The sequence below is a fragment of the Panicum hallii genome, chromosome 2, assembly GCF_002211085.1.
Source record: "Panicum hallii strain FIL2 chromosome 2, PHallii_v3.1, whole genome shotgun sequence".
NCBI classification, from domain to species: Eukaryota; Viridiplantae; Streptophyta; class Magnoliopsida; order Poales; family Poaceae; genus Panicum; species Panicum hallii.
The window spans coordinates 31,138,839-31,163,547 of NC_038043.1; the positions used below are offsets into that span (position 1 = coordinate 31,138,839).

The 24,709-nt window shown below is 47.3% G+C and overlaps 2 protein-coding genes and 2 pseudogenes across 2 annotated transcripts; 3 read left to right on the forward strand and 1 right to left on the reverse strand.

Moving 5' to 3' along the window:
* The window catches only part of LOC112880948, a 60,208-nt pseudogene extending 42,712 nt beyond the window's left edge, over positions 1-17,496 (forward strand).
* Positions 17,497-18,736: 1,240 nt separating this feature from the next.
* On the forward strand, positions 18,737-19,693 carry LOC112880949. The gene has a single exon (XM_025945678.1). The coding sequence runs from the start codon at positions 18,737-18,739 to the stop codon at positions 19,691-19,693; it is 957 nt and encodes a 318-aa protein (XP_025801463.1).
* A 308-nt stretch (positions 19,694-20,001) lies between these two features.
* On the reverse strand, positions 20,002-22,490 carry LOC112880950 (annotated as a pseudogene).
* Positions 22,491-23,422: 932 nt separating this feature from the next.
* Positions 23,423-24,417, forward strand: LOC112879558 (E3 ubiquitin-protein ligase RNF181-like). Its single transcript, XM_025943834.1, has one exon. The coding sequence runs from the start codon at positions 23,566-23,568 to the stop codon at positions 24,025-24,027; it is 462 nt and encodes a 153-aa protein (XP_025799619.1). The 5' UTR covers positions 23,423-23,565; the 3' UTR covers positions 24,028-24,417.
* Positions 24,418-24,709: the final 292 nt, after the last annotated feature.

Sequence of the window (24,709 nt, forward strand, 5' to 3'; positions counted from 1 at the left end):
TCACCCGATACGGGCAGTTTGAATTCACTGTAATGTCCTTCGGATTGACCAATGCCCCTGCCTATTTTATGAATCTCATGAACAAAGTATTTATGGACGAGCTGGATAGGTTTGTCGTAGTCTTTATCGACGACATACTTATCTACTCCAAGAGTTTTTAGGAACATGAGCAACATCTGCGGGTAGTGTTGGAAAAGCTAAGGATACATAAACTATATGCAAAATTTAGCAAGTGTGAATTCTGGTTGGAGAGAGTAGCTTTCCTTGGTCACATTCTGACCGCGGAAGGCGTAGCAGTGGACCCAGAGAAGGTCGAAGCAGTTTCCAACTGGCAGCGACCGACCAATATTAGTGAAATCAGAAGTTTTCTTGGATTAGCCGGATACTATCGGAGATTTATTGAGGGATTCTCTAAGATAGCCCGACCCATGACGGAACTTCTTAAGAAGGAGAAGAAGTTCACCTGGACAGAATCTTGTGAGAGGAGTTTTCAGGAATTGAAGCAAAGGTTGACAACCGCCCAGTGCTGACCCTACCGGACATTCATCGGGACTTTGTCATTTATTGTGACGCATCCCGACAAGGATTGGGGTGTGTGCTGATGCAAGATGGGAAAGTCGTTGCATATGCTTCCCGCCAACTCAGGACTCATGAGCGGAATTATCCAACCCATGATTTGGAATTGGCGACCGTAGTGCATGCCCTTAAGATTTGGAGACACTACCTAATTGGAAATAAGTGTGAGGTTTACACTGACCACAAGAGTCTGAAGTATATCTTCACCCAGCCGGATTTAAACCTAAGGCAGAGGAGATGGTTGGAGTTGGTCAAGGACTACAATTTGGAAATTCAATATCACCCCGGGAAGGCGAACGTGGTAGCCGATGCCTTAAGCCGGAAAGCCTATGGACCCAAGGATGACCACCTACGCGAGGAAATGGCATGATTAAACGTGCACGTTGTTCCTCGGGGTTCCAGTCAGGTGCTGAACGTCCGATCAATACTAGAGGATAGAATTAGAGGGGCTCAAAGATCGGATCAGGAGTTGGTAAAGATTTGCAAACAAACTGGAGAAAACAAAGCACCAGGTTTCAGAGTAGACGATAAGGGAACGTTATGGTACGAGGATAGGATTTGTGTACCCCAGAACGGAGACTTCAGGCAGATCATGGATGAGGCCCATAACTCGACCTACTCCATCCACCCAGGATCCACCAAAATGTATATGGACATAAGGCAAAAATATTGGTGGAATGGAATGAAGGCGGATATTGCAAGATTTGTGGCTCATTGTGATACCTGCCAAAGGATCAAGGCCGAACATCAAAAGCCGGCAGGATTATTGCAACCCTTGCCTATCCCGGTGTGGAAATGGGATGAGATAGGAATGGACTTTGTATTGGGTCTACCTAAAACACAGAAGGGACACGATTCCATATGGGTAATAGTGGATCGACTCACTAAATCGGCACATTTCATACCCGTACGAACTAACTACGGAGGAGAAAAGCTGGCAAAACTCTATGTGGAGAACATAGTAAAGCTACACGGAGTACCTAGCAGGATTGTCTCAGATAGAGGGACCCAATTTACCTCTAGATTCTGGAAAAGCTTGCATCAAGCCATGGGCACCAAATTAGATTTCAGCTCCGCATATCATCCACAGACGGACGGTCAAACCGAGAGGGTAAACCAGATTGTGGAAGATATGCTGAGAGCATGTGTCCTGACCTACGGAAAGGATTGGGAGCAGAGTCTGCCTTATGCAGAGTTCTCGTACAATAATAGTTACCAAGCCAGCTTGGGCATGTCGCCATTCGAAGCTCTCTATGGAAGGAAGTGCAAAACTCCCCTAATGTGGTCGGAAGTGGGAGAACGTACCCTAGTAGGACCCGCACTTATAAAAGAGGCAGAAGAAAAACTAGCGGAGATCCGCGAGAAATTGAAAGCAGCACAGTCTCGACAAAAGAGCTACGCAGACAAGAAAAGGCAAGAAGTAAGTTTCGACCCAGGAGATTTTGCTTATCTCAAGGTCTCACCTATTCGAGGGACGTGAAGATTCCAAGTACAAGGAAAATTGGCCCCTCGATACGTTGGACCGTATCGGGTTCTAAAGAGAGTCGGAGCAGTAGCATACCGGCTGGAGTTACCAGAAGAAATGTCGGATATACATCCAGTGTTTCATATCTCGCAATTAAGGAGATGCTTGAGAGTCCCCGAAGGTGAACACGTCCCAGTGGAAACAATAGACCTTCAACCGGATCTGCGATACCAGGAAGTACCGGTCAAAATTCTGGACACTGTCACTAGGAGGACAAGAAACTCCGAAGTACGGATATGCAGAGTTCAATGGAGCAGACACGGAGTGGAAGAAGCAACTTGGGAACGCGAAGAGGCTCTAAAGAAGGAATTTCCCCATCTGTTTAGAGGCCAGCCGAATCTCGAGGACGAGATTCATTTAAGTGGGGTAGGTTTGTGACGCCCTGAAAATTTACCAAATTAAACTACGCGCTGAAGTCTTTCGATCAAAAACAAAATCGTCGTCAAGGCCCATCCGAACCCTAACCCCCTCTGTTTCCCCCAACCGACACAAATTTGACCCCCGTCCCATCCCGCACCACCCGACAAACCGACGACCACGCGCGACCATTTTCCGCGATTAGCGCCGGCGCGATTCTTTTTCCCCGCGTAGCGCGTGAATGCCGCGCGCGTGGCCGACCGGCCGCCGCCGCGACCGGCGCCGACGCGCCCCCGCTTCTCTCTCTCTCTCTCTCTCTCTCTCTCTCTCTCCTTTTCCCTTTTTCTCTCTCTCCCATTTCCTTTTTTTTCCAATCTCTCTTTCTCTTTTCTTTTTCCTTTCTTCCTTCCTTCTTTCTTTTTCCCCTCCTCCCTTCTCTCTTTCTTTCCTCTTTCCACTGCCGCGTGCCCGAACGCCGCCTCACCCCGGCCACGCCACGACGCGCGCACGCGCAGCGCGTGGCCGTGCGCCGCGCCGTGCCCGCGCCCCGCTCTGGCCCGCGCCTCGCCGCGCCACGTGCGCACGCCCGACCCCGCGACGCCGCGCAGCCCGCCGCTGCCGCGCCCGCCCCGACGCGCCACCCACCGCCGCCACTGCTCGCGCACACGCACGCCTCTGCTCCTCCGCCTTCCCGCGCACGCGCGCCCTGACACGCGTACGCCCCGGCCCACGCGCACGCGCGCGCTCCCGGACCCGCGACGCCGCGCCGTCCGTCGCTGCCGTGATCCGCCCCGCCGCACGCGCCGTCACCCTGTGCCGCACAGCACCGCCCCTTCCCCACGTGCGGTGCCCGGCGCCCTCACCGCCACGCCACGTCGCGACGGCCGCGAGCGGCCAAAGCACCATTAATGGCCGCCCGCGGAGCCGCCGGCCGGGCCACCCACCTCACCGCCTCGGCCACCTATAAGTAGGGCCGAGGGGCACCCCCGGCACCCCCACAACCCACCACGCCGCCTAGCCCCTCGCCTCCCCAGACTCCGGCGCCGCCCCGCCGTGCCCTGCAACCGCCGCCGCCCTCTCCCGTCGACCGGCCTCCACGCGCCACCCCGGCCCGAGGTGAGCCGGGGATCGAACCCCCTTCTCTCCCTCTCCGTTTTACCGCCATCCCCGACCGCCACCGTGCCCCGGGCCGCCGGAATCGGCCGGGCGCCGGCGCCCCACCGCCCCTCCTCTGTTCTGTGCGGGGGAGAGGAGGAAGAAGGGGCGTTTTTGCCCATAGCCCCCCCCCTTCCTGTATTCCCCAAAAAGGAACCCCCCTCCCTTAATTACTTCTTTTTGCTAAAGAGACCTTGCTCTTTTTAACATTTCAAACCAAGCCCTCCACCACGTAAACCTAATTACACTCGACACCCGTTAGCATGCCCTGAATATTTCTAGGATTCGCAAATAAACCCTTACCCTCTTTAGATAATTATGAATAAGCCCCTAGACCCCTGAACCCCTCTTTACCTCATCATTTTATGTGCGAAACGATCTCCGATCGACCCGAGACTTGACCACGCCCTTTCTAGTATAGTTCTAGCCATGCCATTAAGAAACCACCCAAAAATATTACCCCTAACTCCGTAACTAAATTATTTCCGATTCAAGCTCAACGATGAAAGCTTTTAGTTCTTTCGCTTGATTGTGTGTCTGTTGGTTTGCGTCGTAGGACACGGAGTGAACGAGGAAGGTCCCGACTGTGACCAAGCGAACGAGGACCAGTTCTGCGACCCCGAACCCGAGGGACAGTGCTTCGATCAGGACCTCCCGCAAGGACTTGACGATGGCAAGTTCAACTCCACCCTTTGATGCATGTTTCTGTCCTAGTTTTTATAAACACAACCTAGTGGCCTGTTTTATAAAATTGTATGGTTCTGCTTGCTAAAAACATGGTAGGATAGCCACCCTTGTTTGTGATAGCCCCACCCTGACCACATGATTTAATAAAGAAAATGTGTGTGTGTGGGAAGGGATAAAATGTGGTTTTGAAAGATGAGTCAGACGGGATGGATGGCATTTCTGTGTGGATTGCCGTTGGTGTGCTCGTACCTGTGTGGTTGAGTGAGGAAGGGAGATATCCATCTTGTCACCCCTAAGGACCGAGTTGATGTGTCGTCTCACCTAGCTTCCTGTCGTGCAGACCACTTGACCGTTGTATGGGCAACGGCTTAGCCTAACCCCACTAGTTAGTCTGATAGCCATCAGGAGAGCTGGGAGCAGCGGGTGATCAAGGAGACGGGATAAGCTCTGTGTGACTTATGCCCCGGTTAAACCTCTGTGATAGGTCGAATGACCCCTTGATAAATCCCGTGGTGGCTAGCCAGGTCTAGCTAAGGTGGGTAAGGGCTTTGATGGGATCTGCACCGGCACTAAGGTGTTCGTGCTGTGGTACCCCACCTGTGGGTAAAGTTGCACACCTCTGCAGAGTTAAAATCTATTCGAATAGCCGTGCCCACGGTATTGGGCAAGTTATGGTGTGGTCACATAACTAGTGTTTCTCTCTGGAACGGTTGGGCTGGTGTGAGTTGTTTGGAAAGTACCCGGCAGTTGAGTCGTGTGAGCTACAACGGACATGGAGTCCGGTAGCGGTTTAAAACTTGGATCCTGTGTGGATCAACAGCACGTACTCCTTGGCACTTGAAAACTTGTTTTGAAAATGTTTTAAACGAACTTTTGCATAAGACCGAGTTTTTCTGCAAATAAACCATAACCTTATCCTTGGATTGACCTGTGCATTTATTTCTGCTATACCCCCTCCGCGGGTGTGATTGGACTTGCTGAGTACGTTCGTACTCACCTCATTCTTACTTTTACAGTGGAAGATCCAGACTACATCCCCGAAGACGTCGAGTAGGGTTCCGTCCTGCACCCAGTCTTGCCTGTGGTTAAGGCCACCGTTGGAGTTCCGCATGGCACAAGACTCTGATGATCCTCTTTTCATAGCTAGTGTAGTAGTGTGGGTTTTGGTTGTAATCCTCGCGATAGTGGCGCTTCACTGCCCATTGCCGCGAAGAGTTGTACGGTGATGTACCATCTGATGTAATAAAAGTGTTATCAGCCTCCTGGGACTGATAAAGTAACACTTTTAAGTCTTCCCTGATGGGGGGGACACTTCAGTAACCAACCTAGGGCCTTGGCGGGGCTCGGCGAGGCTCGGGGACGCGGTTGCGACGGTGGAGGCGGGTCTGCATGGCAGAGCTCACCGGCGTGCGCGCGTGCGTGCTGTTCTTGGCGCAAGAAAGGGCGCAAACGGGACCGAGCGCGTGCGTGGTGCAAAGGCAAGCCAAAACAGGGCGATGTGGCGGCGGTGCAGAGCTGCAAAGGGCCCGCCCCGGTGGAACGGCCACGGCAGAGCGCTGGCGTGCGTGGTCTGGCCGCAAGGGTGGTCTACGGCCTACCGGACCTAGCGCAACAGGACGGGGAGGGTGCCGTGGTGCTCACCGAGGGCTTGAACTTGCCGGGGAAGTAGCACAGGGTGGCCGACGGCGAGGTCCGAGTGGCAGGTCAGCGTGGAGCTCTTGGACGGGTCTGATGCAGGGCGTCTCCGGGCTTCTAATCACCACGGGTCTACTCGTGGTGTTCCAAATTCCGGCGCTACACGGGTCGGGGTCATGAGTGGCGAGCTTGGGGAGCTTCCTGGCGATGAGGCCAAGCTGATGCGAGCCTTGGCCGGGGTTGGGGTGCAGTGGGGCGGCCGGTCCATGGCGAGGCAGGGAGCTTTGCGCGGCGGAGCGAGCGGGCAGAGGCTTAGGGTTTAGGGGCGGCGGCCACGGGTAGGGGATAAGAGTGCAGGAGGTTTGCGGATGTGTTTAAAGAGGAAGGCCGGGGATCTTGGGGGTCGTGCTCGGGGAAGGCCGACGAGGATCACGGTGGGTGTTGCGCGGCCGGTGGAGCCGGGAGGAAGAAAGGAAAGGAGAAGAGGACGCTGCCGAGAGGGGCCAAGTGGTCAGAGAGAGAGAGAGAGCGTGCGGAGGAGGAGGCCGTGCGAGCTGGGCCGAGCTGGGCTGCGCGCGGGGAGGAGGAGAAGGAGGACCGAGCGGGAGCTGAGTGGGCCAGCGCGAGGGAGGAAAGGTGGGCCACGGGGAAGGAGGCCGGGCTGAGGGGAAGAGAGGGAAAGCAGGCCGGGCTGGGCTAGAAGTTAAGTTGGATTTCCTCTTTCCTTCCCTTTTCTTTTTCTAGACCTTTTGAAACTCAAATCTATTTGAATTCAAATCAAATTTGAATTCAAACTCCTATGCACTCACTCAAATAAAACTTATGCACCAGTATGAATGCACAAACATGTTGAACCTGAAAATAAATTTTAATTACTTGTGTAATTTAATTAAATTAAATACAAGCTAGGCAAAATAAATCCTTAGAAAATTACTGGAGCCAAATTAAATTCATTATAAATCTCAGAATTTTACATTAGGGTGTTACACCCAAGTAAAGTGTCGAACTCTTAAGCATGACACCTGCGACGTAGACTTAAGTGGATGGGAAATTACATGCACGGAGTTCATTCCACATGGTAGAAGGCAAACCAGCAGTACTACTAATGCCAAAACAATTGTAAGAGCAAGAACTCGCTCGCCTGTCAGGGAAAAGATGGACCACGCCAGATGCACCACACCCAAGAAAAGCTTAGTAGGTATGCCAGTAAGGACATCCTTAGGTAATAAACAGCCTGGTTGTCCGAGCAACACAAATCGTTGCTTTAATTGTGGGAGTTCTAGCCACTTTGCACGAGAATGCCCTCAGCCTAGGTAGCCAAAACAGGGGCAAGGTTCTAGTCAGAACAATAAGAACAAGCTAAAAAGATAGACTGTTCAAGTTCAGCAGGGAAGGATCAATTTCTCTACAGTTGCACCAGTGATGTCGGTTGACTGGAGCAAAAATATTCTCCAAGATTGATCTTCGTTTGGGCTATCATCAAATCAAGTTTCGACCATGTGATATTCCAAAGACCACTTTCTCCACTCGATATGGACTATATGAATATTTAGTCATGTCTTTTAATCTCACAAATGCTCTGGCCTACTTCATGTATCTCAGGAATTCGGTTTTTATGCCGGAGCTTGACAAGTTTGTCGTAGTTTTCATCAATGACATTCTTATTTATTCCAAGGATGAGGAGGACCATGCTAAACATTTGCACATTGTTCTCCAACACCTTAGAGACCATCAGTTATATGCTAAGTTCTTCAAATGTGAATTCTGCTTGGATAGTGTGAAATTCTTGGGCTATACTATCTCCAGTAATGGTATCTCAGTTGACCCCAGTAAAGTTCAAGAGGTGATGGATTAGAAAACTCCCACTTCAGTTCATCAGATTCGTAGTTTTCTTGGTTTAGCCGGTATTATCGCTGCTTCATTCCGGATTTCTCCAGAATTGCTAAACCTACGACCGAACTATTGAAGTAAGGAGTAAAATTTATGTGGAATGAAGATTGTGAAAAAGCTTTCCACACCCTCAGAGCACATCTAACTTCAGCCCCAGTCTTAGCTCAACCTGCCAATACCAAACCATTTGACGTTTACTGTGACGCTTCTGGTACGGGTTTGGGTTGCATACTTATGCAAGACAATCAGGTTATTGCCTATGTTTCATGAGCACTTCGGCCCGTGAAAAGAATTACCCAACACACGATCTTGAGTTAGCAGCTGTCATTCACGCTCTCAAGATGTGGAGGCACTACCTTATGGGCACCCATTGCAATATTTATACCGATCATAAGAGTCTCAAATATATATTCACACAAGCCAACCTGAATATGAGACAAAGACGATGGTTGGAATTAATCAAAGATTATGATTTTGAGGTGCACTACCATCCAGGCAAAGCTAATGTAGTAGCGGATGCACTCAGCCACAAAGCTCATTGCAATTGCCTATCTGCCGCATCATACAATAAGACGTTATGCTCTGAAATGCGGAAACTTAGGTTGGAAATGATTCCTCAAGGAACCTTGAATCACATTGCTATTGAACCCACTCTTTATGACCGTATCATCATGGCACAATTACATGATAAGGGTGTTAAGATCATCAACCAGAAACTATCTCAAGGAGAGGAGAAGTACAAATGTTTTCATCATGATTGCAAGGGAATTTTATGGTTTGAGAGTTACATTGTCGTTCTGAAAAATCACGAACTCCGAAAGAGTAAATCAAATTCTCGAAGATATACTTAGAGATTGTGTCATTCATTATGACAAGAATTGGGACAAATGTTTACCTTTAGAAAAGTTCTCGTATAACAACATCTATCAAGCAAGCCTAAAGATGGCACCATTCGAGGCATTGTATAGACGAAGGTGTCGAACTCCGTTGAGCTGGTCACAAACTGGAGAGCGCAAAATCTTTGGACCAGACTTGGCAGTAGAGGCAGAAGAAAAAGTTAAAGTTTTCCAAAGAAGTCTTAAAGCAGCTCAATCTAGGCAAAAGAGTTATTTTGACAAGAGGAGGAAACCCTTGAAATTCGACGTTGGTGATCATGTATACCTTCGGGTTTCACCAATCAAGGGTGTGCAATGATTTGGAGTGAAAAGAAAGTTAGCCCCTCGTTATGTTGGTCCGTATGAAATCATTGAAGAATGTGGACCCATGGCCTATAGAGTGCGACTTCCTTCGCAGCTTGCAGCCATTCATGACGTTATTCATGTCTCTCAACTAAAGAAATGTGTCAGAGTTCCTACCAAAATTGTTGAACAACAAGAAATCATGGTGGAACCAGACCTCTCTTATGTTGAGCAACCCATCAAAATCCTTGACTAGAAGGAAAGAAGTACCCGAAGGGCGGTGATTAAAATGTATAAAATTCAGTGGAACCATCACACTCAAGAAGAAGCCACATCGGAAACTGAGAGTTATCTCAATCAAAAGTTTCCTAGTTTTCATGGTTCCATCCTAGGTACACAATTTCCGCACTTAGTTTTTATCCGAATCTCGAGGCGAGATTCTTTTTACGGGGGGTTGGTTGTGACACCCTAGGTGTCTAAAAGACTAAGCAAAGATCCAAAACATGAAATTAGTCACAAAAGAGCAAGAGAAGTATGAAAAAACCTATCAAATCTACCTTTCAAGCAAATGAATATGTGTAGATGTATATATGCATAAACATTGGAACTGTTGCAAATAAACACTTGTAACTTTCAAAGTTAATCACAACTAACTCTAAAAATTTAATGGAACATTTGTCATAACAAGAGCAACAAAAGTCTAGTTGAACTCAAGGGCTAACAGTGTAAAAATTCACATGAAATAATGTGTCTTTTAAATACTTATTTTTGGAATTTCAAAATAACTTTTTATACATTGCTCAAATGGATATAGTCATAAAAGAGAAAATGTTTGTCTTGAAAAGTTGAACAAAATTGGTATTCAAATTTTTTATTTGACCTCCTCTCACCTCCCACTGCCCTGTCCCATCGCCGGCAGGCCAGCTGGCCGGCGCAACCCGGCGCAGCTGAGGTCGCTCGGCCAAGTGGGCCTACCAGCGCACTGGAAATCATTCACAGACCTGCAAAATCTCGTGCCCCCGATTTTGCCGCTGGTCTCACCTTCTAACGGCTCGAGCCTAGGCCATCATCCTCCCCCTCGTGCCTATAAAAGCCCCACCCGAGGCCCGTGAGCTCGACGCCCCAACCCCAAACTCCGATGAGTCGCCACCCGTGAGTGGACACACCACTCTGCCCGACCGGCCCTTCCCTTCGCCCTTAAGGCAGCGCCAGCTGCCCAGCTCATTTCTCCTCCCCTCGCCCTGCCTATAAAAGGGGCAGCCGAGCCCCTTCCTGCACGCACACTTGAAACAGATGCCATTATAGCTGGCAAGCTCGAGTTCATCGTGGAGCTCCCACACCCAACCTCTCTCAGCCCAAAATGACACTCTAGCGAGCTTCCCCACCTCCCACCGGAGCTTCCCAGCCCAGCCATGCCATTCCTGCCCCGCCGGAACAGTGCCAGCGCCACCCCCAACTACCGCTGCCTACTGTCTACCGTGGAGGACCCTGTTCTAGCCAACCCCGAGCCCCACCAACGCCACAAATCGGTGCGCCCCGGCCCCCTCTCTGTTTCCCCCACCTTCCTCCTCGCCGCCGACTAGTTTCCTCACCAGAATTTGGCCGGCAGTCGCCATTCCCCTGCACAAAGGACCCTTTTATTTCGATTTCAATCTTTCCGAGAAGATTTCTGTAAAATCTCAGGGACTCCTTTGTAAAACTAAAACTAGAACTTTCAAAACCAATCTATTAACTTTGAAGATGCAAAACAACTCACAGAAAAATCCTAAGAACACAAACTATGATATTCTGGACTCCTTAAGTTAAGATCTACAACTTTGTAAAAAGATATTGAATTGTTTCCACATAATTTTAGCTGTAGATTTAAATCAAATTTAAAAGGCTTTTAATTGTTCCAAGAGTTCCATGAAAGAGCTGCTCATGAAATTTGGATGGTAGCTTCAGTACTAAGAGTTTAGTCTTTCATAAAAATCTCATGGTCCGAATCCAATCACAACAAGTTGTTTCGAGTACTTTTGTGATAGGCTAGATCCTTTTAAACTAAAATGTTAGCCTCTATTTCTTGCATAGGAAAAATCTACAAAAATATGCAGTAGACTACTCATGCGAGTAGGTTTGTTGAGTGAAAGTTGAGCGCCAATTCTTGCATGGTTTGTTCGGGGCAAATAGATCTTGATCCTAGCAATAGTTGTTTAATGATCTTTTCATGTTTAACCTGCTGAATAAAAATGGCTAAAACTTTTATGGTGTGTTTGCACTTAAGTAGCAAGCTCTGCATAAAAAAATTTCAAACTACCTCTACGAGTAGTTTTGCATAAAAATCTCAATCAGAAATTACCTATACAAGTAGTTTTGCTTAAAAATCTCAACCAGAAACTACCTCTACGAGTAGTTTTGCACGAGCTCTGCATAAAAATCTCAACCCAGAAACTACCTCTATGAGTAGTTTTGGTTAACCAATGCTTCCTCTGGGAAATGACCGTTTACAACATGCAAAACCACTCGCTCACTTAATGAAGTCGGTTAATCCAGATAAGTACTCGATAAATGACTGCCCAGGGAAAAGAAAATAAAATGCTCGACTACTTAACTTAAGTTTCGACTATTTTATAGTGCAATAATTATTATCTTGTACTAGTAAAACCACTCATACATGTGCATTCATATAAACTCGACTACTCTCGCCGACGGAACCTACAATCTGGTGCCCGAGTCCGAGAGTGAGCAGTGCAAAGCTCAGGAGAATATAACAGAATTTGCTAAAGACCCGAACCAACGTTCGGTAGAACCCCCGACTAGTTTTGCTCAAGAAGGCAAACCCCGGTGCATGATCCCAGTATTTAATTTATGCAACTGTTGTTCCTTTCTATCCCCGCATTTAAGTTCATAGGAGTTGATTAGAACCCTAGCTGCATGATCCTAGGCACCAATGTAATGAATACTAGAACAAGAAGTTCGAGTAGCTGCTCTGCTAATAGGTACTGTAAAAGTTGAGTGGTTTCCTGCCACTCGGGAGAATTATAGGAGTTGGATATTTTAGCACATACTGCAACTATAAGGTCGACAGGTGGGGCTATGGTAAAGTACTCATGGTTGAGACCCCGTCTGAGTAGTGAAAAATGCTAAGGCCGCAGTGTGTGGTAGTGGTGGTTAAGCGTTTGAACGTACTAACCACATGCCAAGAGTATGGTAATCAGTAAGCTTAAGTACCTAATTGAACCAGTGCGTGGACAGCACCCACCGTCTTGACGCTGTTCCCATGGGCCCAATGGTGAGTGCAAGAGCAGTCATGGCCTGGCGTCGTCCGTGGTTCGTGGACCTCTTGTACTCGAGGACAGTGGACCTCTTGTCGTCCGTAAAAGTTGCACGTGTGACTCTGTGAGTAACCACGTGTCATGTGTTTAGGTTTACCTTGCAAGGTTAAGAAATTCGATTTGAATCATCCATTTCTCATGGTAATTGAGACTGCTTAACACTTCTGCCACATAGAGTAACAAGAGGAACTATGGCTATGATGAAACTTGTTGGATGATTAAATATTTTTCCACCATGTTTGCTTAGAGATAGACGCTCACCTATATTGGTTAAATGAACTAGAATATTGAAAGCTAAAATATGAAAATTAAGGACTTACTCTTTGTTGCTTTTTAATAAAAAGAAAACCCCAGAACCTTAGAGCCATGCATGCTTAGTAGCCGGTATTTATATACCACTGGTCGGGTAAGCCTTGTTGAGTATTAGTATACACAGCCTTGCTTGTGGCAATATTTTCAAGTGGGTCTTTTGAAGATATGATAGCTGGTTTGACTTGGCCGTATACTTTGTCGACTAGTTAGTCCATGGAGTGGGATCCGTCCCCGGCCAACAATGACTCTGCCAAGTGATACCACGTATGGGCTTCATCGTGGTATCCAGATCGACGCTAGATGATCGTATTTTCTTTCCTCTACTCTTAATCTCTGAATAAAGTTTTATGTTGAACTCTAAAGTACTCATTTGGTGAACTCGACTTGTAACAATTGATGCTAGACTTGTGAGATAAAAGCTATGGAATATTGTAATCTCTGGACTTGCCTTCGTGCGAGTTATGTGCACGCTTTGTTTCGATTGAAATCTTAAGTGGTCGTATCAGGATTTACCCGACAGAATGTCGGATCACTCCGTTTGAAGTGCATGGTAGTCGGTTCATCTATGAACAATGGTTAGTGCACTTGAGCCGGGTTAATTCAGGCGGTTCTGCCATAATGTGCTTATGCACAATGGACTGATGCAGATCTTTTTAGTTATGACGTCTACTATATGGGCATAGTATTTCAGCTTCTTCACCAAATTTCTCTAGAATGAAGTTCGTGAATTTGTTGACACCATTGATGTATTCATCTGAAAACAATGTACAGTGCACCCAACTTCCATCCATCTGAACAAATTTTGCAAAAAAAATTCATAAATCCACAAATGTGTACATGGTACGTTTAATAGAACCAAGAAAAAAAAGGGCAGACACATACCTCTGCTGCTGGCTGGTGCTGAGCTGAGGAAGAAATCAACGACAGGTATGGCGCCGAGATGGGGAAGAAGGCTGCAGTGTTGAGATGGAGAAGAAGTCCGCTGTAATGGCTCCTCTTGTTGGTGCTGCAATGGCCGTGGGCCGCCGGCGATGATGCAGGATGCCGCACCCCAAAGGCAATTGGAGAAGGGGCCCCCTACATAGATCCACCTCTCCTCGCCGCGCAATAGGCGCTTCCCCGAAACGAGCATCCGCTGGTGTCGCCAACTCTGCCGTCGGCCGCGTGAACAGAGGAGTCTTCTCGGCAGTCAACTTCGTGAGATCTGAGATTTAGATGAGAAACTATGATTGTTTATTTGAAGTAATAAAGGAAAATATCAAACCATACACTGGTTTATGCGATTTGGTGAATGGAGCTTCTAGTTGGAGAACCAGGTTCGATCCCTCCTTACTTATTTTTTTCTTATTTTTTGGACATATGGGCTAACTCAGGTGATTTGGGATATGGATTGGCGCAGTTTGTGACGATTTCTGTTCCCCACTCTATGACGTTTCATAGAGTTCCATCACTAAAATCGGGCCCAAATTGGCCCTCTCGCAGATCCGTGATGAAATGTTAAAAAGTCACAAATCTTACCCTATTTGTGACATTTATTATGAACGGTCACTCGAAATTCGTCATAGATTAGATGGTTTGTTGTAGTGACTAGAGAAGGATTTTATGAGTAGAATGAGGTTGTTTGGTTTTGAATGTATTTGCGTCTTTATGGTATTTTTATAAAAAAAGTTTTGATGGTATCAAAAGCGATTAGAGAAGTGTTTACAAAGTATCAAAATAATGGTTTGTAGTCAAATTTTAAAACTGATCATATTATTCTTTGTAGTCAAATGACCAATATATAGAACCTGATTGGTTACATGCATGCCCTGGGATGGCTCATATGTGTGTGCAAGGCCGGGCGTATGCAATGCTTCTTGATTTGGTTGGCTGTATCTGTATTTCTACCTAAGGTGATATGGTGTTTGATGGCTCGCTCGAGGACATGTTGTGTGAGACAAAAAAAATAATCCTTAACATGGTATTTATTTGTGTAACTATTATCTTACAGCTCTAGATTCATTAAGTACTCATTAATAGTATTTAAAATACGGTAATCTCTACTATTAGTAAAGCAATCAATGATTCCTTCGTCCATCAATTAGAGTCCTAATCGGAATCTGGGTAACCGTACGTTGAGTTAAGGGTCCGAACCCATTTAGAATTAGCGTTTTGCGAGTAAAATAGAAAAAAAACTGAATTCCTCAACCGACACGTACTATTATAAAATATATATGATGTATAATATATATATTTATATACTAATTAATATACTTATATGGCTCCCGTAGCAACGTACGAACATGTTAACTAGTCTCATTTAATTTGTGCCTAAGGCTGACTCCAACGGAGTAGCCATCCGGCCAGTCAAAGCGAAAATGCCTACCGCGCGGGTACTGTAGTGCGAGAATGTGGCTTCCAACGGCCAGCCATTTGGGCCAGCCAAAATTGCGGCAGGAGAGAGAAGCAGCAAAACTGGCTGCTACTGTTCGCGCTAGCCTTCGGTGTTGGGCCCACTCGTACCAATGGTAGCACGGCGGCTTCTCCTCGTCCCGCTCCCCCTCCGTCTCCATCGGTATCGCCTTCCCCTCCTCCCCGTAGGGTCGCGCCTAGCGACAACCGCTGGCGGCGCACTTCCCTCCTCCCCACCTCGACCGCCGCCGGCGCATCCCGTCCTCCTCGCCTCGGCCACCGACGCACCTTCCCCTCCTCCCCGCAGGGTCGCGCCCAGCGACCACTTCACCGCCGCCGGCGCACTTTCATCCTCCCCACCTCGACCGCCGCCGGCGCGCATCCCGTCCTCCTCACCTCGGTCACCGACGCGCAGACAAGGTGCTATCTTCCTCCCTGACCCTTTGCCTTCTTCCTGCTTCCATGTTGCGATGATTTGTGCGTAGAGCCGTAGATCTGGGGGAGGCAGCGACAGCCGTGGCAGTGCCCTTGCACAACTGTACCTTCATTGTACTTGATGGATTTCCGGTCGATGCTGCTTGCGGCGGGGGCATAGGATGTGATTGTGTTGGATTTCCTTCGATTTAGATCTGGGCACGATTTCCTTCGTTGTAGTTGATGGACCTTGACCATGTGGATGTATATACTATTTTGCTAAGCACAAAACTGCAACTATGGTGATTATGAAATTTGCAACTATTTTATTGGCTGAAATGTGATATTCTAATTGTGTAGGATGATTGTGTATGTTTCTAATGAGTAAATATGAAGTAATCAGAATTATAGAGGAAAGGTTACTAACCATGTGAGCAAATATGAAGTAATCTGAGTTGTGTAACCTGTATTTTCAGTTTCAATTTCAGTTTCACTGCATCTTTTGTGGCCTCTGATGCTGATTGTGTTCGATTTCCTTTGATTTAGATGTGGGCACGATTTCGTTCAATTTAGTTCGTATGCCCTACTTGCTTGCAGTAATGGAGTCAATTATTTAACAAAGTATATACTCATTATTTCAGGTTGGAGAACCAATTCAATTACATGTTTCAGGGTGGTCCATCTCAAGGAGGTGACAATTCCAATGAGTTGTCATTACCTCTGCCGTCAACCATAAGGGAACTTGAGAAGGTATAACTTGAGAAGGTATGTTTCCTTCCTAATTTGGATTTTGCATACCGTACTTTTTATGGTTCACTAATCACATCTCTATTTTTTTCAGTACAACCTTAACGGTGCATTTAGTGGATCAATGCATAACATGGGTGTACCAACTCAGCCTGCAAGTCCTCTTGTCAATGCATCGTTTCATCTTGCTCCCACCGAGGACCCAGAGGTTGAAGAGGTCGATGGAACCCAAGTCTCAAACAATAAGGGGAAGAAGAGGGTTGCCCAGCGAGGAAGGTCATTCACCCATGAGGAAGATAGGGCAATCTGCTCAGCATTTCTGCATGTTAGCAAGGACCCTATTATCGGTAAGCTGTAGCCGATGACTTAAGTACTCCATTTTTCCATTGTCAAGCCTTTACGAGACATGCTATTTAACGTTGCCGCTACAGGAACCAACCAAACTTCTGCTGGGTACTACACGAGAATGCATCGACACTTCGTGGACAACAATGGAGTGAGTACAAATAGGACTAAGGTTTCAATAGAAAACCGGTGGGGAACAATTTAGAAGGCCGTCAACAAGTTTTGTGGCTTTTATGACGCTATCGAAAGGAGGAATCAAAGTGGCAAGAATGAGCAGGACAGGGTAAACCATTTTAAATATTTATTCATTTGTTTTGTTGATTGTTGCGCACAATGAATGTTTCTTTGGTTTGGACAGATTAATGATGCCATCAGGATGTACGAAGAAATCGAGCCATGGCAATTCCATCACTGTTGGCTCATTCTGCGAGGAGAGCTGAAGTGGCACGCGAGGATGGTGGAATGTAACATGGCTCAAAGAGTTAACCAAAGGCCTGCCCCAAAATGCTCCGAAACAGAAACATGTTCTGTGCAGGCTGAAAGTACACTCCCAGACAGACCTGAACGAAGGGACAGCACCAAGAAGAGAGCCCGGATAATGGCTGATACCTCATCGTCAAGTGCAACAATGGAAATGCTGCAGAAGATGCATGATAGAGGAGAGAAGAACGATGTAAAGGAAGATCAACTTAGGCACGAAATGTTCAAGATGGAGAGAGAGAGGCTTGAGCTGCAGAAGCTAAACTGGGAGAAGAAATGGGTTGCCTGGGAGAAGAAATGGGCAGTAATGGAGTCCAATGCCATGACATGATAGAATGAGTATGAGTTGAACCAATGGAACGCGGATCTTATGGTCATGTCGCAGGATCTTGACAAGTTAGCTCCACCACTGCGTGCAATGTATCCGCAGAAACAGGGGGAGATCATGAAGAGGAGAGGCATCTCCACCCCTCCAACTAGTGATTCCTGAGTGTTTGTAAGCTGTTAGTTTGTAAGCTGTTTGAGGCTTGAGTTGTATTCGACTATTTTTATAAGATGTTTGTGTGTTATTTACAGAACTATATTTTGGTAAAGCTGTTTGTCAGTTACTTACACAACTATATTTTGGTAAAGCTGTTTGTGAGCTGGTCCGTTGGAAATAGCAGGGCCTGCTATTTCCAACGGACCAGCTAAAATAGCTGGAGACTTTGGCCCAGCCTGGTTTGCGCCACGGAAAGGAAAAGTGCCGGGAGTTCCCTCGCTCAACATTTCAGTTGCCGCCACAGCAGCGAAGTTCTCGCCCTCCATGCGACCGCCGCCGTGACCCAAGCATCGGCGACCCCGACACTCCGGCGGCCGGCAAGAGATTTCCCGCCTTCGGCACACGTTTGTCATCGGACGACCCTCACCTCCAGGCTCCAGTGATGTAGGTCCGCACCGGCACTCTGCTTTGATTTTGGGGCTTGACCTTGAACCGGCGCTCTGCTTCCACACACAATCTCCAGGCCAGGCCATGACCACCGAGACAGGAGCTAATTGAGGTTTAGTCTAGTGTATTGCTTAATCCTTGTGGAGTCTTAGTTTCCTTCAAGGTCCGGTCTGAATTTGTGCTTACATTTCAATACATCGTAGCTGAGTACCTCCTTTGTATTTGTGCTTATGCTTTGAACATATCCCCAGTTGTTTATGATTTCATAACGTTATTTGTAATGACCGTGGTACTGAACTTAATGTGTGATCTATGTTGTACAGACTTCTCGAGCATGTCTTCTTGGTTGCCTGAAGGAATCACTTTTTGGCATAATAAAAGGAAGAAAGATGAACAATGCATGGCAACTTCGATTGTCTTGGCTTCGTTAGATCCTTGTAAACGTAAGAGGGGTGGTTCGGCTGTAGGACATTAATTTATGCGTCGTGATAGAGAAGCAGCTTTTGAACAAATCATGAGGGATTATTTTGTTGATGATCCTCTGTACAGCGCGGAGGACTTTCGACAGCGGTATGTACCCTTTCCTATTGTCAGTTGTCACCCTTTTACCTTATTTCTTGAGATGGTACGCTCCATAAACTAATGGCCAATGTATTGCCTTGTCATGCACAGGTTTAGAATGAGAAAGTCCTTATTCCTTGACATGGTCTAGAAGATTACCGAGAAGAATTCATATTTTCTCCAACGCGAGAATGCTTGCAAGCACAGTGGTTTCCATCCCATTCATAAATGCCTTGTGGCTATGAGGATGCTTGCCTACGGCAGTCCAGCTGATTCGTTCGACGACACATACCGCATGGCCGAGTCAATAGTTCTTGAGACTGTGAAGCAATTTGCAAGAACCGTCATTGCTGTTTATGAGTCTGATTTCTTGAGGCCACCAACTGCAAGTGAGCTTGAGATAATTTTACGAGTCAATGAAGCTAGAGGTTTTCCTGGGATGATCGGTAGCATTGACTGTATGCATTGGGAATGGTCTAACTGCCCGACTGCGTGGCATGGCCAGTACAAGGGGCACAAAGGCAAACCAACCATAATTCTGGAGGCTGTTGCTACGCAGGACTTGCGCATCTGGCATGCATATTTCGGATTGCCTGGGTCCCATAATGACATTAATGTGCTTCATAGGTCCCCGGCGTTTGACGACCTCGCTGAAGGACGAAGACCGCAATTTGAGTTTGATGTTAATGGAAACAAGTACAACATGTGTTACTATCTTGCCGACAGAATATACCCTGATTGGGCTACGTTGGTAAAATCATACAGTGAGCCGATTAGTCTAAAGGAGAGAGTATATGCAGAAAGGCAGGAGTCAGTAAGGAAGGATGTGGAACGAACTTTTGGGGGGTTACGGTCCAGATTCAGGATAATTTATAACCCTGGTAGGTTGTGGAGCCAAAGTGATCTAAACGACATCATGCGTGTTTGTGTTATTCTACACAACATGGTGATTGAAGATGAGAGAAATTTGTACAACAATCACCAGGAGTTTGAGATGTCTTCAGACCCACCGATTTCTCAGAATAGAGATGTGCCAGAAATTTCTCAGTTGATTAATTCGTCCACCAAAATTCGTGACAAGGCCACGTCTAACAGATTGCAACGAGACCTCATGGAGCACATTTGGTTTCTCTATGGCAACGATGCAGGACCTTTTGCAAATAGACAGGGCCGGCAGGAACATGGAACTCTGCGTTAATAATGATGTAATAGTTATGTAATAGTTCTCTTTTAGTTGTGATATAATAGTTATGTAATAATTCTCTTTTAGTACTCTGCAGTTAATGATATAATGTGGTATATATTTCTGGTTTAGCATCTGTAAAGAGCTCACAAACAGCTTTACCAAAATATAGTTGTGTAAATAACTGACAAACAGCTTTACCAAAATATAGTTCTGTAAATAACACACAAACATCTTATAAAAATAGTCGAATACGAATAAACATAGTCGAACACTCTGGTCTCAAGCCTCAAACAGCTTACAAACTAACAGCTTACAAACACTCAGGAATCACTAGTTGGAGGGGTGGAGATGCCTCTCCTCTTCATGATCTCCCCCTGTTTCTGCGGATACATCGCACGCAGTGGTGGAGCTAACTTGTCAAGATCTTGCGACATGACCATAAGATCCGCGTTCCATTGGTTCAACTCATACTCATTCTGTCGTGTCATGGCATTGGACTCCATTACTGCCCATTTCTTCTCCCAGGCAACCCATTTCTTCTCCCAGTTTAGCTTCTGTAGCTCAAGCCTCTCTCTCTCTCTCCATCTTGAACATTTCGTGCCTAAGTTGATCTTCCTTTACATCGTTCTTCTCTCCTCTATCATGCATCTTCTGCAGCATTTCCATTGCTGCACTTGACGATGAGGTATCAGCCATTATCCGGGCTCTCTTCTTGGCGCTGTCTCTTCGTTCAGGTCTGTCTGGGAGTGTACTTTCAGCTTGCACAGAATATGTTTCTGTTTCGGAGCATTTCGGGGCAGGCCTTTGGTTAACTCTTTGAGCCATGTTACATTCCACCATCCTCGCGTGCCACTTCAGCTCTCCTCGCAGAATGAGCCAACAGTGATGGAATGGCCATGGCTCGATTTCTTCGTACATCCTGATGGCATCATTAATCTGTCCAAACCAAAGAAACATTCATTGTGCACAACAATCAACATAACAACTGAATAAATGTTTAAAATGGTTTACCCTGTCCTGCTCATTCTTGCCACTTTGATTCCTCCTTTCGATAGCGTCATAAAAGCCACAAAACTTGTTGACGGCCTTCTGAATTGTTCCCCACCGGTTTTCTATTGAAACCTTAGTCCTATTTGTACTCACTCCATTGTTGTCCACGAAGTGTCAATGCATTCTCGTGTAGTACCCAGCAGAAGTTTGGTTGGTTCCTGTAGTGGTAACGTTAAATAGCATGTCTCATAAAAGGCTTGACAATGGAAAAGTGGAGTACTTAAGTCATCGGCTACAGCTTACCGATAATAGGGTCCTTGCTAACATGCAGAAATGCTGAGCAGATTGCCCTGTCTTCCTCGTGGGTGAATGACCTTTCTCGCTGGGCAACCCTCTTCTTCCCCTTATTGTTTGAGACTTGGGTTCCATCGACCTCTTCAACCTCTGGGTCCGCGGTGGGAGCAGGACGAAACGATGCATTGACAAGAGGACTTGCAGGCTGAGTTGGTACACCCATGTTATGCATTGATCCACTAAATGCGCCGTTAAGGTTGTACTGAAAAAAAACAGAGATGTGATTAGTGAACCATAAAAAGTACGGTATGCAAAATCCAAATTAGGAAGGAAACATACCTTCTCTAGTTCCCTTATGGTTGATGGCAGAGGTAATGACAACTCATTGGAATTGTCACCTCCTTGAGATGGACCACCCTGAAACATGTAATTGAATTGGTTCTCCAGCCTGAAATAAAGAATGTATACTTTGTTAAATAATTGACTCCATTATTGCAAGCAAGTAGGGCATACGAACTAAATCGAACGAAATCGTGCCCACATCTAAATCAAAGGAAATCGAACACAATCAGCATCAGAGGCCACAAAGATGCAGTGAAACTGAAATTGAAACTGAAAGTACAGGTTACACAACTCAGATTACTTCATATTTGCTCACATGGTTAGTAACCTTTCCTCTATAATTCTGATTACTTCATATTTACTCATTAGAAACATACACAATCATCCTACACAATTAGAATATCACATTTCAGCCAATAAAATAGTTGCAAATTTCATAATCACCATAGTTGCAGTTTTGTGCTTAGCAAAATAGTATATACATCCACATGGTCAAGGTCCATCAACTACAACGAAGGAAATCGTGCCCAGATCTAAATCGAAGGAAATCGAAGGAAATCCAACACAATCACATCCTATGCCCCTGCCGCAAGCAGCATCGACCGGAAATCCATCAAGTACAACGAAGGTACAGTTGTGCAAGGGCACTGCCACGGCTGTCGCTGCCTCCCCCAGATCTACGGCTCTACGCACAAATCATCGCAACATGGAAGCAGGAAGAAGGCAAAGGGTCAGGGAGAAAGATAGCACCTTGTCCGCGCGTCGGTGACCAAGGTGAGGAGGACGGGATGCGCCCCGGCAGCGGTCGAGGCGGGGAGGACGAAAGTGCGCAGGCGGCGGTGAAGTGGTCGCTGGGCGCGACCCTGCAGGGAGGAGGGGAAGGCGCGTCGGTGGCCGAGGCGAGGAGGACAGGATACGCGCCGGCGGCGGTCGAGGCGGGGAGGAGGGAAGTGCGCCGCCGGCGGTTGTCGCTAGGCGCGACCCTACGGGGAGGAGGGGAAGGCGATACCGATGGAGACGGAGGGGGAGCGGGACGGGGAGAAGCCGCCGTGCTACCGTTGGTACGAGTGGGCCCAACACCGATGGCTAGCGCGAACAGCAGCAGCCAGTTTCGCTGCTTCTCTCTCCTGCCGCGATTTTGGCTGGCACGTTGGAAGCCATATTCTACCCGCGCGGCAGCCATTTTCACTTTGCCTGGCCGGATGGCTGCTCCGTTGGAGTCAGCCTAACCATGCATTAACAACGTGAGTATATGGGTAAGTGCTCGCGTTTCGCGAGTCCGGCAATGGCATGAGGGAAAACAAAAACCATTTTCGTTTCTCTGAACCGATGCTCTTGTGATCAAGGGTCCAGCTATGATGCAGCCAACCAAACAATTAAATCTGTCCCATAGGCTAGTCAAAAATAAAAGAAACCAATCATGCAAATTAGAATAGCCACTACCCACATTTGTTGAGCTTAACAGGGCTGATGGAGCAACATTGGCCCCAACTGGTACGAAGTAACGGTCTAGTCATCCAATTATTCGATCCAATTCCAACGTTCCCTAACATGAGTCGTCGAGTTTTTAGGGCAACTTTAATGTATTTCGAAGAGTGCTACAATCTGACACATGAGGGAGGTGCTAAATTCTGAAATCTCTCTCCAACGCTACTTTGAACTAAGGTAGATCACACAGGTAGGTCCCATAGTTTACTTGAAATATTTCTCAACTGCTCTCCACGAAAGCATCTCCCTCCAGTCGAGCGGCAAGTGCAACACAAGTGCAGCATGCAGTTCTGACACACATAAATAAAATAATCTATACCTCAGATGCCCAAAGTTGCCACAGGTATCAGACGACGCTAGTCCAGCATCTCTGGTCCAATGTTTTGCACCTCAACTACCTTTTTCTCTCATCTCTGCACCTCCTTCGTAAGCACACTGCAGCTGCCCTCATCCAAGCAGAAAAACACAGACATGGCCTCTACGTGGCGTCGACGCCCGATCGCGTCCAACACGCCACTTTGGTCTCCACGCCCACAGTCCAGCTAGCCCACGTCAACAACACGTCGCTATCCGTCGCGTCCTTGGATCAGATCAGATCGCACGCGCCTTTGATATATATCCACATATCCATCCGCGCCACCTCCGCTTGGACCGCTTTTATATAAGAAAGCCACAGCACCGGTCTAGCTCGTATCACTTTGCATCTCTTCACATCTCTGATCTCTATCTTTTCCACCGTAAAATCCTCTAATACACGAATAATACCAGTAATGGATGGGGAGATGGACTGGATCGCGGCGCGGTTCCTGCTGTCCACCATACTCGGGGTGCACCCGCTGGTGGTCCTGGATGACGGCGGCCGCGACGAAGAGCACTTCCCCGTGGACGACCACGGCCAGCGCGTGATGGTGCCGGCGGCGATGGTGGCGCCAGAGGGGCTGGCCGGCGTGTCGGTGTGCGCGGTGTGCACGGAGGAGGTCACGGCAGGACAGGCCGTGGTGCGGCTGCCGTGCGCGCACTGGTACCACGCCGGCTGCATCGCCCCCTGGCTGCGGATCAGGAACAACTGCCCGACGTGCCGGGCCGAGCTGCCTCGGGAGGCCGGGGCGGAGAGGCCGCGGCCGCCGGTGCAGCATGCCGCACGGCTGGCGGAGGCGGCGATGGAGACGGCCGGCGGCGGCGGGAGGCATCCTACACGATGCTGGCCGGCACGTTACCCAGCTAATAATTAAACTAGCTACGATCCGGTGGACGTGACAGCCTGACAGGCAACGCGTGCGTGACAGTAGTACTAAGATATTTGAATTTTTTTTTATATTAACTACGTCTCTGCCTGCATCGTTGCTACATAAAAGTTACATTTTCAATAACAATCTAAGTGCACCGACGTGCAAGCCATCACATTGACATTCTCAATAACAATCCAAGTGCACCGGCGTGCAAGCCATCACATTGACCGGATCTTCATTCTGATTAAACTTGGTTGCAAAACAAGTGATGCTAGGAGCGTAGCTGCACACCATATAGCATCAGGCAGAGAAACCGGAGAGACTCCGGTGAATTGTCGTTGTTCTCCTTCACATACGTTTCTTTCGCAATAAAATGCACATGATGGAGCACCATGTCGTATGTATTATTCTTGTTGATTGTGTAATGTTCAAATGGTCTTGCTAAAGGTAGCGACTGAGGATACTATTTCTTCATTACTTTCTCTGAGCAATACAAATAGGCTCTAGTGCTCCACGGAGTTTACACATGCGCATTAGTTTGAGCGGTCCTCTTTGCCAACACAACAACACAAAACAAAGCTGAAGGTACACAAACATCTTTATTTTGAAAAAATATCTTATCTAGTTTTCCATGGATCAACATACTTTTCATAATTTAAATTTCCAGGAATGTAAGGAGGAGCTA

Coding starts and splice junctions, on each gene's coding strand:
- LOC112880949 (XM_025945678.1), top strand. CDS start 18,737: ATGAGGATGCTTGCCTACGGCAGTCCAGCTGATTCGTTCGACGACACA.
- LOC112879558 (XM_025943834.1), top strand. CDS start 23,566: ATGGATGGGGAGATGGACTGGATCGCGGCGCGGTTCCTGCTGTCCACC.